General features: G+C 49.0%; 1 protein-coding gene across 1 annotated transcript; it reads left to right on the top strand.

The window, feature by feature from the left end:
• The first annotated feature begins 207 nt into the window (after positions 1 to 207).
• Positions 208 to 5,303, top strand: DMRTA2 (DMRT like family A2). Its single transcript, XM_075097658.1, has 2 exons — positions 208 to 1,135; positions 1,398 to 5,303. The coding sequence occupies exons 1-2, from the start codon at positions 643 to 645 to the stop codon at positions 2,276 to 2,278; spliced, it is 1,374 nt and encodes a 457-aa protein (XP_074953759.1). The 5' UTR covers positions 208 to 642; the 3' UTR covers positions 2,279 to 5,303.
• The last annotated feature ends 10,602 nt before the right edge of the window (positions 5,304 to 15,905 follow it).

Genomic DNA, 15,905 nt, shown 5'->3' on the forward strand with positions numbered 1-15,905 from the left:
TTTTTCCCCCCTTTAATTATTCTCTCCTGGATTTTAGTCTACGCGGCTTGTGGCGAGGGATCCCGTCGTTGAAGGTGCCGGATTGATCTTTGAAGGGACGCTTGTAATCTGTGATTGTAGTTTAAGGGGGAAGGGGGAGCTGATCTTAGGGAGCAGCTCGGGTTTGCACCGGGGCACCGTGGGGAGCGGCGATCCCAAAGCGCGGACGGGAGAGCTCGGCTTTGAGCCCGGCGCGATGGACTTGGTGCTGCCCTGCCAGATGCGCACGGAGAGCAAGGAAGCGAGAGAGCTCTAAGTTTTCTTGGGGTTTCTTGTCTCAGATTGGCTTTTCGGGAGCGGAGGGGAGGGGAGGAGGGCGCAGAAAGACTCCCGACGGACGGCCCCCTCCTCACTTGACCCCCACTCCGGAGCCGTGTGCCGGTGCGGGCGCACAGCGGCGGCGAGCGAGGCGAGGGGGTTGGCGCTGGGGTTTGCATGCCCGCATCCGAGGCCCCGCGTGTCCCCCACCCGTGACCGCGCCTGAAGCCGTCGGGAGCTTCTCCGCGTCCAGGCGCGGGTGCGCCGCGGGGGCTCCCCCGCCCCGCGTTGCTTTCAGGAAGGCCGGGGAGGGTGGGGTCGCTCTTTCGGGGCCGGCTTGCCAGGATGGAGCTGCGGTCGGAGCTGCCCAGCGTGCCCGCCGCGCCCCCTCCAGTGCCCCCCAGCTCGGTGGCGGCGGCGGCGGCGGCGGCAGCGGCCACGCTGCCGGTGAGCGTAGCCGGGAGCTTGCTGCGGGCGCCGCCGCTGCTGCTGCGGGCGGCCGAGAAGTACCCGCGGACGCCCAAGTGCGCCCGTTGCCGCAACCACGGCGTGGTGTCGGCGCTGAAGGGCCACAAGCGGTACTGCCGCTGGAAGGACTGCATGTGCGCCAAGTGCACCCTCATCGCGGAGCGGCAGCGCGTCATGGCGGCCCAGGTGGCGCTGCGCCGCCAGCAGGCGCAGGAGGAGAACGAGGCCCGCGAGCTCCAGCTGCTCTACGGCACCGCCGAGGGGCTGGCCCTGGCGGCCGCCAACGGCATCATCCCGCCCCGGCCCGCGTACGAGGTCTTCGGCTCCGTTTGCGCCGGGGGCGGCGGCGAGGGAGGCGCCGGCGCCTCAGGTAAGGACGCGCTGTGCGCCCGGGGGGCAGCCCGGGACCGGCGGCGTGTGGTGCGTGTGGGGGGCACGGAGCCGGGCGGGGCGGGGGCGCGGACGGGACGCGGACCTGCAGGCGGCACCGCCCGGCAGAGCCACCCTCCGCGGCCGTGGCGCTCCGCGGGGCCGGCCGGCGGCAGCCGCACTGACGGTGTCTCTCCTTCTCCCCTCCCCGCCGCCCCCCCCCCCCCACCCCCTCCACCCTCCCCCCCCCCCCCCCCCCGCAGAGTCCAAGATGCAGAAGTTCGAGCTGTTCCCCAAGACGCTGCTGCCGAGCCGCGCCGTCACCCCGCAGCAGGCGGGCGGGAAGCCCCTCTCCCCGGACGGCGAGTCCGCGGCCGGCACCTCCTCCCCAGAAGCCCGCCACGGCTCGGGCTCGGAGAACGGGGACGGCGAGTCCTTCCTGAGCTCGCCCGTCTCCAAGGGCCCGAAGGAGGGGGAGGAGAGCCCGGGCTCCATCAGCCCGCTGGGCTCGGACTCGGGCTCGGAGGCGGACAAGGACGAGCAGGACCCATCGCCCTCGGCCGGCGGCCGGCAGCGGACTCCCATCGACATCCTGACGCGCGTCTTCCCGGCGCACAAGCGCAGCGTGCTGGAGCTGGTGCTGCAAGGCTGCGGCGGGGACGTGGTACAGGCCATCGAGCAGATCCTCAACAACCGCGGCCCGGAGAAGGGCCCCGAGGAGGGCTGGTCTCGGGACGGCGCCCTGCAAGGCCTTCCGCCCAGCCCCGCCGCCGCCGCCGCCGCCCACCACCGGCCCTTGATAGCCGGCGCCATGGCCCCGGCCATCGGCACGCTGGGTAGCCGCTCCGCCTTCTCCCCCCTGCAGCCCAACGCCACGCACTTCGGGGCCGAGGCCGGCGCCTACCCGCTGGGCACCCACCTGGGACTGAACCCCCTGCGCCTCGCCTACTCGGCGCACAGCCGGGGGCTGGCCTTCATGACCCCCTACTCCACGGCCGGGCTGATGCCCACCCTCGGGTTCCGGCCGCCCGTGGACTACGCCTTCAGCGACCTCATGCGGGACCGCTCCGCCGTGCACAAGGAGCAGGTCTACTCCGGCGGGCTCTACGGGCCCATGGTCAACAACACGCCCGAGAAGCAATAGCGGGGGCGGCTTCCGAAGCTCACCTGTGTAGAGGTAGCTAGGTAGGCACGGGTGGACGGACGCAGGTGGCTTTCCCTCCCCTCTCCCCCGTACAGGCGGCAATCGCTTGCAGAGCCCGGCGCGGACAGGCATAGGTGTATTAAAACGGTGATAAAGGTGCACTTTCATTGTCCAGACATGAGTCACCCTTTGTTGCTTATGGCCATAAGCATGGATATCCTTGGTGTGTCGTGGGGTGTGCATACACACACACACACACACACACACACACACACACTTTCCCACACACATACATATATATATGTATACTAGCAAGTGTAAAATGTTATAAAATGGAAATCTAAGTTATTAATGTAACTCGTAGGTGAACTTGGTATTAACGTTAAGCTAAAGGTTAGACAGCTCATTGTAATACTTACCAGACATATAGATTAAACCTATTGTCAAATCGAAAGCCTTTTTGTTCCTGCCCCCAGAAATGTTATGATCTGTATATAACATTGGAAAGTAGATATATTTGTAACTGTCCGTAGGACCCCGGCGCCAATGGTGTATGGCAGTTTAATAAGCCTCCTTCATTTGTGATCTGCAAGAAAATTGCTTTCTTGTTCCAATGTAGCAAACTTCTTGCTGTTTCTAACAGGTAATTCTGTGTTTCCATTTCATAGAAATAAATGTTATTTTCTATTAAAAAAACCCTGGTCTTATAAATGGCAAGTGGTATTTTATGAGATGGCGGAAGTATGTTTTGGGAAATTCATTTGGCAAGTATGGTCAATATTGAAAGGAGTTTATGCAATTAGTCCAAACATGTTTACTACAGTTTTATCATGGTCAAAACAGATATTCTTTGGAAAACTTGTAAATAAAAAAGAAGCGTACAAACCAGAGCAATTTCCTTATCAACTAAAATTGTCAAATACACTTATTTCTGGTTCTGGTCTCATTATTATGCCAGGAAAAGAAAACAAACAAAAAATCAGAGGTGTAAATTTAAGCAGGATTTTTTTCCTTGGCTATCTCCTCGATTTTTGTCATATTTAGGAAATCTGGCATTGTTGCAGAGAAGAAAAGCACGGTTTCAGCAGATGCCCGCCTTGCTGCACGCAGGCTCTGCAGCAATGGAGAGGTACTTTCCCCTCGTATCTGAAATGTGCATTTTATTTGTTTCTATATCAAGACAAGCAGGAGGATACATAATAAGGGCGGGTTTTCATAATGTAAAAATGTTTGCAGCAGGCGTGAATGAGTTAAAACACCGCAGGCTCAGCGCTGGGTGTTCGTGCAGGGAAGATTTTGCTGGTTCACTTTCGGAGCTGTGTGTCCTTCTAAATCTTCCCCCTCGTTTCAAGATTAAAGGCTACATGCGTGGGTTGGGGTTTTGTTGTTGTTTGGTGTTTTGTGGGTGTTTTGTTTTGGTTTTTTTTTTTTTTCCCCAGTGGTGTCCGACTATTCTTCAAGACGAAAAAGTAAGCAAGGTGCTCCCGCCCCAGTGTATTTATTTGTTGCGGTCAGGCGGAGGGGCAGCACCCAGAGAGGCGATCCTTCGCCGGGCCGGGGTGCGACTTTCTTACCAGCCCTGACAGGGTCTGGCCCAGGAAAACTATTACTCACAAAGAACAAGTTCAGTGCATGGTTGAATTAAGACTGTAAAAGCTCCTAAAGTTGGTTGGTATGGAAACCTAATCCCACCAAACCGCTCCGTGGCACAGCTGGACTGTTTACTTTCTCACTTCAAATATCACTGTGTAAACATTGGCTTGGAGCTGCCAGCACGGCTCCTACCAACCAGTGTCTTTACTGGTGAGGCTGGAAGGAGAGCGGTGTCCCGCCGCAGCCATTCAAGCAAGGCCCGGGATAAAATCAAAGGACGGTAGCGAGGAAAATGCAGTTCTTCCTTCCCTCGCACAATTGATCGAGCTGGATACAATTTTAAGATTTTCTTAAAAAACAAAACAAAGCAAAGTAGGCAAACATTACAGATTACACCTAGGTAAATACTTTCGACCCTGATCCATCCTGGGAGCAGCCAAATCAATATCGCAAGGGAAACTTTTTAAAGTCTCGTGTTCCAAGAGTGGGTGAAACTTAATATTACTACAATAAAACACTTTAATAAAGAAGGGCTTTAATAGTGAGCTAATTTGATTGAGTTTCCTAATTCCACTTTAATTGGAAAAGGAGTTGTCTGTTTGGTTATAAAGCGCCAGGGTTATGTTAGACTGGAAAAAAAGATGGACATTGAGCATCTGAATAAAACACCCCCCCCCCCCTTTTATTTTTCTTTTTTCTTTTTTGGTTGGCAGCTGACTTTGTGCAGGATGGGTTTCCATATCTGGGATTATGAATGGGCTACAAAGAGCTGCTACTTAAAGAAATCAGGTCGCCACATTTCTCCCATTCTAGCCCTGTTGAGAAGGGCTTAGGAGTTGTTGATTTAACTCAGCTCCCCTTTTAATTATAAAAGCCATTCTTGTGTAGTTAGCCGAGCAGGACAATTTATCAGAATTGTTGCCCTGTCTTGGAGGTTGGCTAGAGCTTGGATTTATGCAACCGACAATGGGGATCACGACGATTAACTTTCATATGGATAGTTTAGGCTGTTAAATTGGGGGGAGTAGGAGGAGGGGGTAAGAAAATCTGATACGTTGTCCCTATTGAGGCAATTCCCGTAGATTTAAAAAAAAAATAAATCCCTTGGGTTTGAAGCTGCCTCGAGAGGTTCGTATATACAGAAGCCTCTGGCAGAACATAAAATATTCAGGTCCCTTTTAGAGTAAAATAAAATGCTGTCACCTGAATAAAAATCTGCAGAACCGAGTATAAATTATTTGTAAAGCAGAGAGGCTGCGGGCGAGCGCTAGCAAACTTCCCTGTTAATTAAATCTTAATCCACGGGTCGCGGGAAGCGGCGGGGCTGTAACAGCGGCGGCTGTACATACAGCGGGACACGTTCCGGAGTTATATTAACTGCACTACTGTTTAATATGAATCAGCCCTAATCCACAGCATAATAAAGATCAAATTAGACTAACCATTTAGTAGCGAAATGACATTCCTTCACCTAAAATGAACTCCTCCGCGCCCTTCTCGCTGAGAGGCTGCCCGGCCAGGCAGGCCGCCGCCGGGGCAGCGGCTCTGGGCCGGCTTCCAGGGCAGGGGCCGCAGCCCGCCGGGCCCAGCCGGGCCGGGGAGGGGAGGGAGGGGGTTCGCTTTTACGGACTGGTTGTCTTATTTTTCAGTCGACGGGGGAGGCTCCGCTACCCTCCCACCCTTCTCCAGAGCCGCCTCTCCCCCACCCCCTCCGGCCCGGCTGCGCCCCCCGCAAGCCCGACTTGCTGCGGAGGCCCTGGGGATAAAGGAGGCTCGCAGCAAGGTCGTTTCCCCTCCGGCTCCGGCCCTGCCTTTTGCTCCGCTGCAGCACCGGCGTGCGCCCCGCTGGCTGCCGGAGCCCCGCACAGCCCCGCCGCCGGCGCCGCTTTCACGCCGTCCCCCGGGCGGCCTCTCCCCCGAGCCCCTCCGGCGGGGACAGCGGGGGCTGGTGTCGCTGGAGGCCGAGGAGCGGGACCCGACCCCCGCCCCGCCTCTCCCGCGGACCCGGGAGGGCTCCGGGCCCCGCAGCCGCGGCTGCCCCGGGGCTTGGTGCCCCGTTTCCCGGCCTGGAAACGGCCCCAGAGAGCAGGGCGGGGCCGGGCCGGAGGGTGGCGGGGCAGCCCCGGGTGCCCCTCACCGGGGCGGGCCGTCTTTGTGCCGGTGCCGCCGTCCTGCCGGAGCTGAGCAAACACAGCTGCCGCCGGTGCAGCGGGCCCGCGGCCGCCCGGCTCGGGCGAAAGCGGCTTGCGCCCGTCGCACCGCCCTCCCCTCGCCCCCTGGCATCTCCTCTCCGTTGTCTTCGGCGGCGGGGGCCAGCCCAGGTATCCCCCGCTTCCGCCGGCGTTCCCAGGGCACTTGTGTCAAGCGCACAAACTTCCCACGTCCTCCAGGCGAGGGGACACCTCGAACGGTGCGGGCATCCCCCCGTGTTGTCATAACATCCCCATGGCAACTGCAGCGATCGCTTCTGTGCCGGAATAACAATAGGAAAGTATTTAATATATTTAAATGTGATTAAGCAGGTGGGGAAAAAAAAAAAAAATCAAAACGAGGAGGAGCAGCTCTGTGGGACGAGCCGGCAAAGCGCGGCTGCCGCTGCCCCGGAGCCCCGGCAGCGCCGCTCCCTGCACGGCGGCTCCCGGCTCCCGCCGCCCCCGGGGGTTTCCGCCCGCCCGGGCCCGGGGAAGAGCCGCCCTGCTGCCGCTCGGCCGGCGGAGCCCGGGGCAGCGTAAACTAAAGTTACAAGGGAAGCGGAACGGGCTGGTTTACCGTTTTCTGCTGTTTCCAGCATCAGTTGAGGCGCGGGAGGATTCATTCCGATGCCCATCGCCCCGTTTCACCCGGCTTTCAACAGAAATACTAACACTGTTGCGAAAATTATTTTTTGCCCTGTTACTGTTCCTTTCCTGTTTCCGCTTTATTTTTCCCTACCATTTTATTAGGGGGGAAAAAAAAAGAGAAGAAGAAAACCCGCTCTTGGGCGTAAGGTCGAAAAACAGAAATAAAACTCACGGAAAAACCCTAAAATTGCACAATGCTTTTGTCTCCAAAACGGACTTTTCATTCCAGGAAAAAAGAAACCAAAACAAAACCCCCAAAATCAAACAAAAACCACACAGCCCCCAAACCAAACCCAAACCAAACGACCAAAAACCAAAAAAGAGAAAATTAATTTTAACAGTCGTTTTAATCTAAAAACTATCCCCTTTCAACCCGTACCCCTCACTTCTATGTTATTAGGGAATCTAATAAGCAGTGGAAGAGGCGGTCCTGGCCCGAGATGCCAAGTGCGCTGCCGGGGCGGCGGAGGATGCCCGCGGCCACCTGCCACCGCCGTTCCCGGGAGCGGCCGGGGCCGGCCCAGCGGAGCCCCGGGGGCTGGCAGCCAGCCGCGGCCTTGGGTTCACCGTTAGATCGTGCGGCTGGTTGCTGGATTTTGTGGAAATTATTGAGAGCGGCGGGAAAGGAGGGTGTGGTGTTGATGCGGAGAAGGTGGTGTTAATGCGAGGGACGTGGCCGGGGTGGGAAGGGGTTAAAGGGTGGGGGAATGAGCTGGTTCACCCTCGCCAGCAGGGCTGCAAGGCGGTGCAGCTGGAGAAGGTAGGTTTGCAAGGAAGTCCGGTGTTGGGAAACGCTAAAGGTGAAAGAAGTGGGGAGAGGAGATACGGGGTGAATTCCAGCACAGAAGAGCAGGAGCCCCTCATCAGGGGTCTTAGGCTTGCAGGAGCTAACAGAGAACTTGGATGCAGTAGCAAGGGCTATGGAAATACATAAGAATCACTAAAATAAGATATGGGTGCCTGTATTACAAGAGTGCAATGAAAACGTTGTGTCACTCGCTGGGCGTTGAGTTTGAAGGACAGCCATATTAATGAAAAGTGTAAGGCAGTTCCTTGGACTGTATTAAAGTCTATTATAATGTGCTTTTCCTGAGGGAGCCTTTAAGAGTTCATTATACTCTGCACAGGCTGAGTAAGGAAGAACTTTGTGGCAGGATTTACATTTCGAGGAAACTATGAAAAGCTCTTAATTTCAGACGTAGTAATACCGGGTGCTGTGTAGAGGTCAGGAGATTCAATTATGTGCACGCTCAGTAATACAGGCCAAAGGCTGAGCAAGTGGCCATCGGTGTAAAATGGTGATTGGTGTTTTTACAGTGACTCATTGATTGTTCATGTGGAAGAAAGTACATCAAGGGAGATAAAAATGCTTAAAGCCAAGAAGATGTTACTAATAGTTCTAACTGCAACAGGCCATTTGCTAACCATTTCTAACCATAGCAAAGTCTGAGGCCTGCTCTAGCCAAGTGCTAGCGTAAACGCGTGTTCGTCTTCACCCCAGGTGTGAATTTGGCAGATGTGGACAAGGCCATGATGAGACACCTGCCTGGGGGATAATTCTGTTTGGAATGTTGTTTTGTGCAGTATTGGATTTACCTGTATGTGGGAGCCAAAGTCTTATCTAGGATTTTATCTTAACTCCTTGCGAACTCTAAACTACAGGGGGGAAAAACATTGCTTCCTGACAAACCTGTCTTCATGATCTGGAAATGCAAAATCTTGTCATATCTGTGGATTAATTTTCTGTAAGAGATGGTGATATGTGGGATGCATTCTGATTCCTGACTTCACACAGAAGCTCTGCCTAAATGAGCTCTCTAATGCAGATCTGTGAGGCATAAGGATATATCCCTTGGCATGTTCTCAGTGTGGGCACACTTGTAGATAGTGTGGATTTTGAGATGCTTTTTTCTGTCTGATGTTCCCTCCTTTCTTGTTTTGGATCTTACTAACATGCTATAAAGCTCATAAGTGTTATTTCTGGTTGTTTCTGCATAGTTAATTTCTTTTCCCCCGATACGTGAATGGATGAAAAATGTCTGGGTAAAAGCATAGACGAATTTCAGAAAAAGTTGTAGAAATCCATCAAAAGCAGGTTACCCAAAGTCTTATTTCACATCAATAATTACCAGTCTGCTATGCATATCTTCAGAAAGTAGTTGACCATTTAACTGCACAAATATAATAGATGGGCAGGATCTGTGCAAATTTGAGTAGGTTTGTGACAGCAGGGCAGGCTCTGGGTGGGGGAAAGAGGGAAATGGAAAGGAAATCAGAAACAGAGAGTGGATCTTTTCGTGTGGTCTGACAGGCAGATGGAAAGCATGCATTACAAAGGCTTTTAAAAAGATCTGCTTGGGGTTTATGTTTACAGAGAGATTTAACAAGACTGGCTGGCCTTAAAATGCTGAGGTCTTTGCTAAAATCAGATGTTTGGAAGTGAAATGGGGTACTAGCCCTGGATCAGAATATAGGAGAGGTTCACAGAGATTCAGCAAGACAGGAACAGGGCCAGCAAGGCAGGGCCCCTATAAACCATTCAGCAGATTGAGAAAAGGGCTTAAAGGTCAGCAGGACCTGGAGTCAGGGGAGGGAGGAGGGTATGACCCCTGCTAAAGGGAGCTGGGTCCAGAACCCAGGAGCTTCTAAGTAAGAGTAGCAATGGCAGCATGAGAAGACAGTCAGAATGAGCCCAGATTTGTGCAGCAGGGACTTACTGATGAAACAGCTTTATAGGGAACAAAGGTATCAAAGTGTTACCTCACTTTCTTGTAAGTGGGATATGGGATATTGATTTCTTCTCATGGCTTACCTTGCACAGAACCTATGGATTTCCTCAGTTTTCTAAATCTCCTGCTTGAAAGGTTAGCCATAGATATTTGCAGCCAAATGAATGGGACAAATAGTGGAGATTATAATTTAAAGAGCCACTGCTGTTGTAAAGGGGAGAGTCAGATATCTCATACTGGTTAGGAGAATCTAATTAAGGGCCTGTTCAATAGGAGTAAATGGCAAATGATCAGGCACACAGAAGATGGACTAAAATTACTGTGCTCAGTCCAATGTGCCAGAATGAAGCTACAAGATGCCTGGCTTTTTCCTGCTTAGATGAATTATGTTTAATTTCTCTAATAAATCTTTTTATCCACATTATGAAGCTTTACTTTGACACAGAGAATGTAATCCTAATGCAGTGGGGCCAAGAGTGGGAAGAAGCTCCAGAAGATTTGTCAGGCAAAACATGGTCCCACGCCCTCACTAAAATTCATACCCTCCTTCCTGAAAGCTTTGCTTTGACCAGTAGGGATGAGAGGGGTGTTTTCAGGGTGTCTTCTTTATGAGAATTATATTATAACCTTCTTCCTGTTCAGCGGTTGAAAAGGATCCCAAAACACTAGTTGAATTTCTTTTTTCAGATCCATTGGAAAATATCTTAGAACATAAGTACAAGTAGTAGTGTAATACTTGCTGGGTTTGGGGGCAAAAATCAATCCATCACGTGGCTTACAAGCATAATCTGTTGCCCAGAGTATGCCTGACGAATGAGTTAGCCCAACTTCAGTTTACTGGGAGAGTAATGGTACTAAAATATTCAAGATGTACCCCACACTCACGGCAGACTCTTGGAGAAGCTGGCAAATGCGTTATATTTCTCACCATTATTGACTTATTTCCTAAGCGTTGCATGAAAGTACCTATGGGGATCCTGTGCATCTTTCACTTTGGTTTCCTAATTTCCCTTCTGGGAGAGGGCTTAGCTATTTTTCAGTGTCTAGTACCTTGGTCACCGAAAGAAGAACTTGCTTTATTTTGGCAAGCAAGCATACGTACATCTTTGATTGGGAAAGGGCTTGAAACCAGTGTGAGATGAGGATGGCAATGTGGTGGGCTAGCAGGATTGTTTCTAACTGTAGAGCAAGTCTGGAAAAATGGTGTACTTGGCTCTTGAGTGGGAAATAGCTCTATTAAGCTAGATGTCTGCAGCAATGGAGGCGATGAGTGATCGGTGTGCTCTTAAAAGCAGGGACAACTGGGGAGCTAAGGTTATCCTAGGAAACTTATCTCCTGTGTTATTTTATTCTTCATCATCAAAATGTCTGAGGAAAGTTAGTCTTGATTAGATGGGCTGAACGGAACAACAGCAAATGATGTTCCATAACTAAAAAGCTGAGACCAAACTGGTGAAGTCATTGGTAAAATGTCTGGTTTTCTTGGATGCCTCAGCAGGGTAGATGCTACATCTGATGGCTGTCAATGATATTGGGCAGAGGCGCTCTCATTAAGAAATTGCCTGCTGGAACTCCCTCCAGCCATCTGGCATCCAAAATGCAACAACAAGAAGGATCCTGTTGGTGATTTTCAGTAAATGTTTTGCACAGAGCCATCTTTGTTGACTGTCTCTATTGTTTTGCAGATGTTTATGGTATCATGAATCTTTTTTTTTTCAATCTTAATTGAAACTCGTGCTCCCTCAATCCAAGGGTTAACCTATTTTAACAGTGTAACATAACTTAAATTTGTGTGCAATTTTTGTCCTTAAGAATGTGTGCATTGTTTTTTTTTGTTGACAGATCCTCAGATCATATGTTAAATGTGAAGTATTTGCAATTTTAACCTCCTGGACTACTGTTGTATGTTTCAATTTATTATTTTTTTTTAAAATTCTGCAATACAGATGGCTTTTTTACCGTTTTTGTTCTTTGATTGCTGAGTATTGCTCCTCATTTTTTGAAGGAATAGGTTGTAGCTATTTTCTTAAAGATTTTGAAGGTTTTATGAGTAGCAATAACAATGAAAATATTTCATTAGTGTATATCACCCTGGTTGGTGGTCGTTGGGTTTTATTGTGCCACAGAGGACAATGACTTAGACTCTTTTCCTCTCAGTTTAATTTCTGGTGTAAGTGGGGCTCTCGGATGTTACATTCGTAGATTCTGGACTGACTAGAGCAAGAGCCGCCTTTGTTTCTTCACAGACCCAGCACAGAATATTGTCTTGAAGCAGGATGCACAGCACCAAAGTGCTTCCTGTGATAGCAACGTGCTATCTGTTCTGAGATTAGTCTGAAAATGAAATGATTCTTGAAATAGGTATAATTGATGTTTTAGCTGAGTGTGGTACACTTAAAGTAAAGCATATTAACTTCCTATATCAAATCTTTTGAAAGGTACATTTATCCCTTATCTTTGCAGGTTGGTTTGTTTAACTTTCACTGGATTATTCTCATGGAATAAGAATGAGATACTGCTGTTGCAGAGGAGCACTGGGACCTTGTAAATGAAGGAAGCTGTGAGGTTTTGTAGTGAAAACTGCACATGGGTCTCGGAAGGTTTGGTTTGTGTACTAAATTCTGCTGCTGATTTACCAACACTGTGTGACCTTGAGCTAGTCAAAACAATTTATAATTTTTTTTTAAAGTGACTACTAATATTGACTGTCTCCTGTTTCAGTATGAGACACATAAGGCTTGAATTGCAGACTTTTGTACTACTTGAGTATTTATTTTAATAAGGGTCCTAATTAAGCATTCAATCTCTGTTGCAGGAAAGCTCTCCTGGACTCTGTCTTCATTCATTAAAATGTGTCAAATTCCTCAGAGTTTAGCGCAGAGCTCTAACAATGGCAAAAGAAACCCTATGTCCTGAATATAGACTAACGTGCCAAAGAATATGCTTGTTAATAAGTACTTGTTCAGTGATAAAGTATAGGAACAAGGGGTTATATATTTCCTCACTTCCAGCTACATGAGCAGAGCCCCTGACTTCACTCAGGAAGCTGTACTGTTGTGAGACATGGAAAAGTAAAATACCCTCTGTTTTATATTAAGTCATTCCAGCTCTGTCTAATTAACACTTCTTAGTGTTAATTGTAACCCCCTGTTCTGTGTTTTTCAGGGACAATATTTCCCAAGTACTGCTGATGAAATGTCAAGCAGAGGTAATAATTTTGTTTTCCTTGCTATTATAACATTGTGCCATAGATATAGTTATATACAGAGATACGTGCCAATCAACTAACAGAGCAAACAAGACGAAGAAGTAAAAATCTTCTCCTTAGAGAGCTCCTTAGGCAGGCAATGAATTATGAGTTCTTCTCTGCCTAGAGAACTTGCAGTGAAAATGACTATTCCTAACGGCATACTGCACTGGGATTAAAAACAATGAATAATTTTAGGTGGCTTGATTTATTAAATCAATAGACTTAGCAAGATGGAGTGGTAGAGTACAAAAATATAAATTTTTTTTACATAATCTGCAGAATCCTACAGGCTACTGGCATTAATGCTACTGAAATACTATTGACAAGTATTTGCAGAACAGCATTTTATGAACAATAAAGACATTCTTGTTGTTGGAAGGGGGAAAATCCTACTGGCAGTCCAGCAAACCTACCTATCTTGTTTTTGTAGTCTGAAGAAAGTGGGAAGATGAGATTCACTATTAAAACATCACTCCGGTGCTGGCAACACTACAGAACTATCACAGAAGACAAGTAAGAAAATAAGGATATGGGGCTATAACATGTCACTGTAGTTTAAGTAGGATTTTTCTTTTCGAATGTGACTTAAAAATTGAAGGTGGAGTCTGGTCTGTGGCAAGAGAATGCAGAGCAATTGCTGTTTCATCCAATTCTGTGCATGACAGTAGGGGGGAAGGTATCTGTGATGGCTCAATATTTTATGAGAAAGTGAAAGTGAGAAAGACCTGACTGAAGATAAAAACAAACAACCCCCCATGATGAAACATGGAAAACAAAAACCAGACAAACCAGTTATGTGAATGCTAACTGTAAGATGAAAATACAATGTATAATAATTTCAGTCACATCCTGTACAGTTCAATTAACTAGCATTTTACCCCATTTTTTTAAATGGGAACAGGGTCCTAAATTTAGGCCTAGCCTTTCAAATACTACAAATTTCTCCATGCCACCTAAAGTAATGCTTGAATTTGCAGAAGACTTGATGGCCCAGTGAAATGTCTGGAAGCACTTTGACTCGTTACTCTTAGGAGACCACCGGTGGCTATTTTTTAGAGTTTTATGCTATATTCCTAAACATTGGTGAGGAGGGAGAGGAAAGGCTGAAATTCTGTTTCCATGGATTGAGCACAATATTTCTTACCTACATGGAAATTCATTGAAATGCTTGTGAAGTACAGACTACTTTAGGGGACGGCAAAAAACCCCACAGCATTTGATTTTTTTTTTTTGTTAGCCCACTTTTGTTGCTTTATCTCTAAAGAAATTAACTTTTTGATTCCTTTTGGCCTGCCAGCTTGGCTTCTCAGCACTGTGGGTTTTTCTGTGGCCATGCTATTATGTATTGAAATCACTCATCAAAAGCTTACCTACAGGAAAGGAAAAACAAGTGTCCTCTGAAAAAGGAAAGCACTATTAAATACTCACTTCTTTCAGAAGAAGAATGTGTTCTTCTGCACAGCTAATAATATCAGGTCTAGACACTATTTTTCTTTTTCATTTACATGAAATACTGATGGTAAATTTGACTCAGTTGCTTCTCTATGCTTAAAATACTTAGCTGGCTTCTTTTGTCTGTCAGAATGCCATCATTCCTACCTTGTGGATTTCTCACTGTTGAGTTTTGTGGGGTGGTTTAATCATCTTGCTGGAACAAAAAAAGAATGTGAAGCACAAATATGAGGCAGGAGAAGTGTGAAGCTGAGGTGCAGGGGCAGCAGCTTGCTTAAGCTGGAGTGCCAGCTTCTGAAAAAGAGAAAGGGCTGGAGGGAAAAGGGAAAATGGCGGCAGGTCATCCACTGTGCGGCAGATGTGGGGGTTGTGGGGTGTGCTGGCCGGGACACGACAGCTCCTCTGCAGCCCCAGCTTGGCCCAGCACCTGCACGCTGGGAGGGGGATATGTGGGGTGGTGCTGTATGTGCAGTCAGTGTGGCTCTGGGGAGGTGCTGTGTTTTTTGGACAAGATGGAGGCCAAGCCTTGAACCCCACCAGCCTTTAAAAATCCTATGGCATTCCCCACGAGAACAGGAGGCAGAGCCAACCTGTGAGAAGGGCTGTAGCAATGGCCTCAGCAGGCAGCTGTGTCGGACACCACTATGGGGCACTGGGAGGGCTCCTGCCTCTCCTCAGTGTGCTGAGGGGCAGTGAGGGTGGCCATGGGGCCAGGTGCAGCCGGCAGCCCCCATGGCAGGTCTGTTCAAACATGTGGATGACAAGTCTGTCTCCATCTGTCTCTGAGGGAGTTTTTCATGGTAAATGGTGCCCATATCTCCTCCCTGCCTTGGTTGTCTTCTTGCAGTAACAGCCAGCTTAGCTGCATCTGACCTGTGTCCACTTTGGATGAGGGGCAGCCATAGGTCTCCCATGCCTCCTTCCTGATCCAGCAACTCATCCCCTGGTCCCAAGGCTAATCTATACCCACAGCCCCTGCTCAGTCTCCTGCAGGACTGACTGTGGTGCCATGGTTGAGGTAGCAGTTTCATTTGGTCTCTCCCCATGTCCTGAGTGAAACAAGATGGCATTGAAGAGGCCCCGGGCCTCCTGCTCCCTCAGGGCCTCTTGCCCCAGAAGGAAATTTCCACCTTGGAAATGAACCTTTGCAGCCTGAAGAACCCACTCCTTCCGCTCATGAGTGCCTGACTTATGTTCATGTATGTTGTTTCACTTCTAGCTTCTGTCAAATGATTTTGGTTAAACATGTGCATGATTTCTTCACAGAGTGTAGGAGTGCACTGGGGGTGTTGGATGGCAGCCGTGACAGCAGGTGTTGCCCGGGCCAGACACAGAAGAGCTGGTGAAAACAAGGTGTGAGGATCTTTTTACCTGAGGTTTTGGGATGCTATTGGCATACTTAATATTTTTAGACACTGTCAGGCACACCTATTGAATCTGAGATAAGACAAGCCTGGTAACAGGCACTGACTCTTACAGTGTTAACTTACATCATTAATTTTTCTTTTCATTTTCATGTTCTTTTGTGAAAACTGCTGAAACCAGTATGGGATATTGCCCATTTCTTTATGCAATATAATTTTGAGACACTCTGTACCCAAATGGTAAATTCATAGATCCTTGCAATCATGTGTGAATAGTCCTGGCTGAATTCAGTGACAGTAGTCTCTGTGTGTGTGTATGTATATATACATATATATGTCAGTGTATGCATGAATTTCTATATATCTATCTTACCCTTGTGAATTCATTTACCATTTGTA

The sequence above is a fragment of the Phalacrocorax aristotelis genome, chromosome 6 (genome assembly GCF_949628215.1).
Source record: "Phalacrocorax aristotelis chromosome 6, bGulAri2.1, whole genome shotgun sequence".
Classification (NCBI taxonomy): Eukaryota; Metazoa; Chordata; class Aves; order Suliformes; family Phalacrocoracidae; genus Phalacrocorax; species Phalacrocorax aristotelis.

Coding starts and splice junctions, on each gene's coding strand:
- DMRTA2 (XM_075097658.1), top strand. CDS start 643: ATGGAGCTGCGGTCGGAGCTGCCCAGCGTGCCCGCCGCGCCCCCTCCA. Junction 1,136..1,397: donor GGGAGGCGCCGGCGCCTCAG/GTAAGGACGCGC, acceptor CCCCCCCCGCAG/AGTCCAAGATGCAGAAGTTC.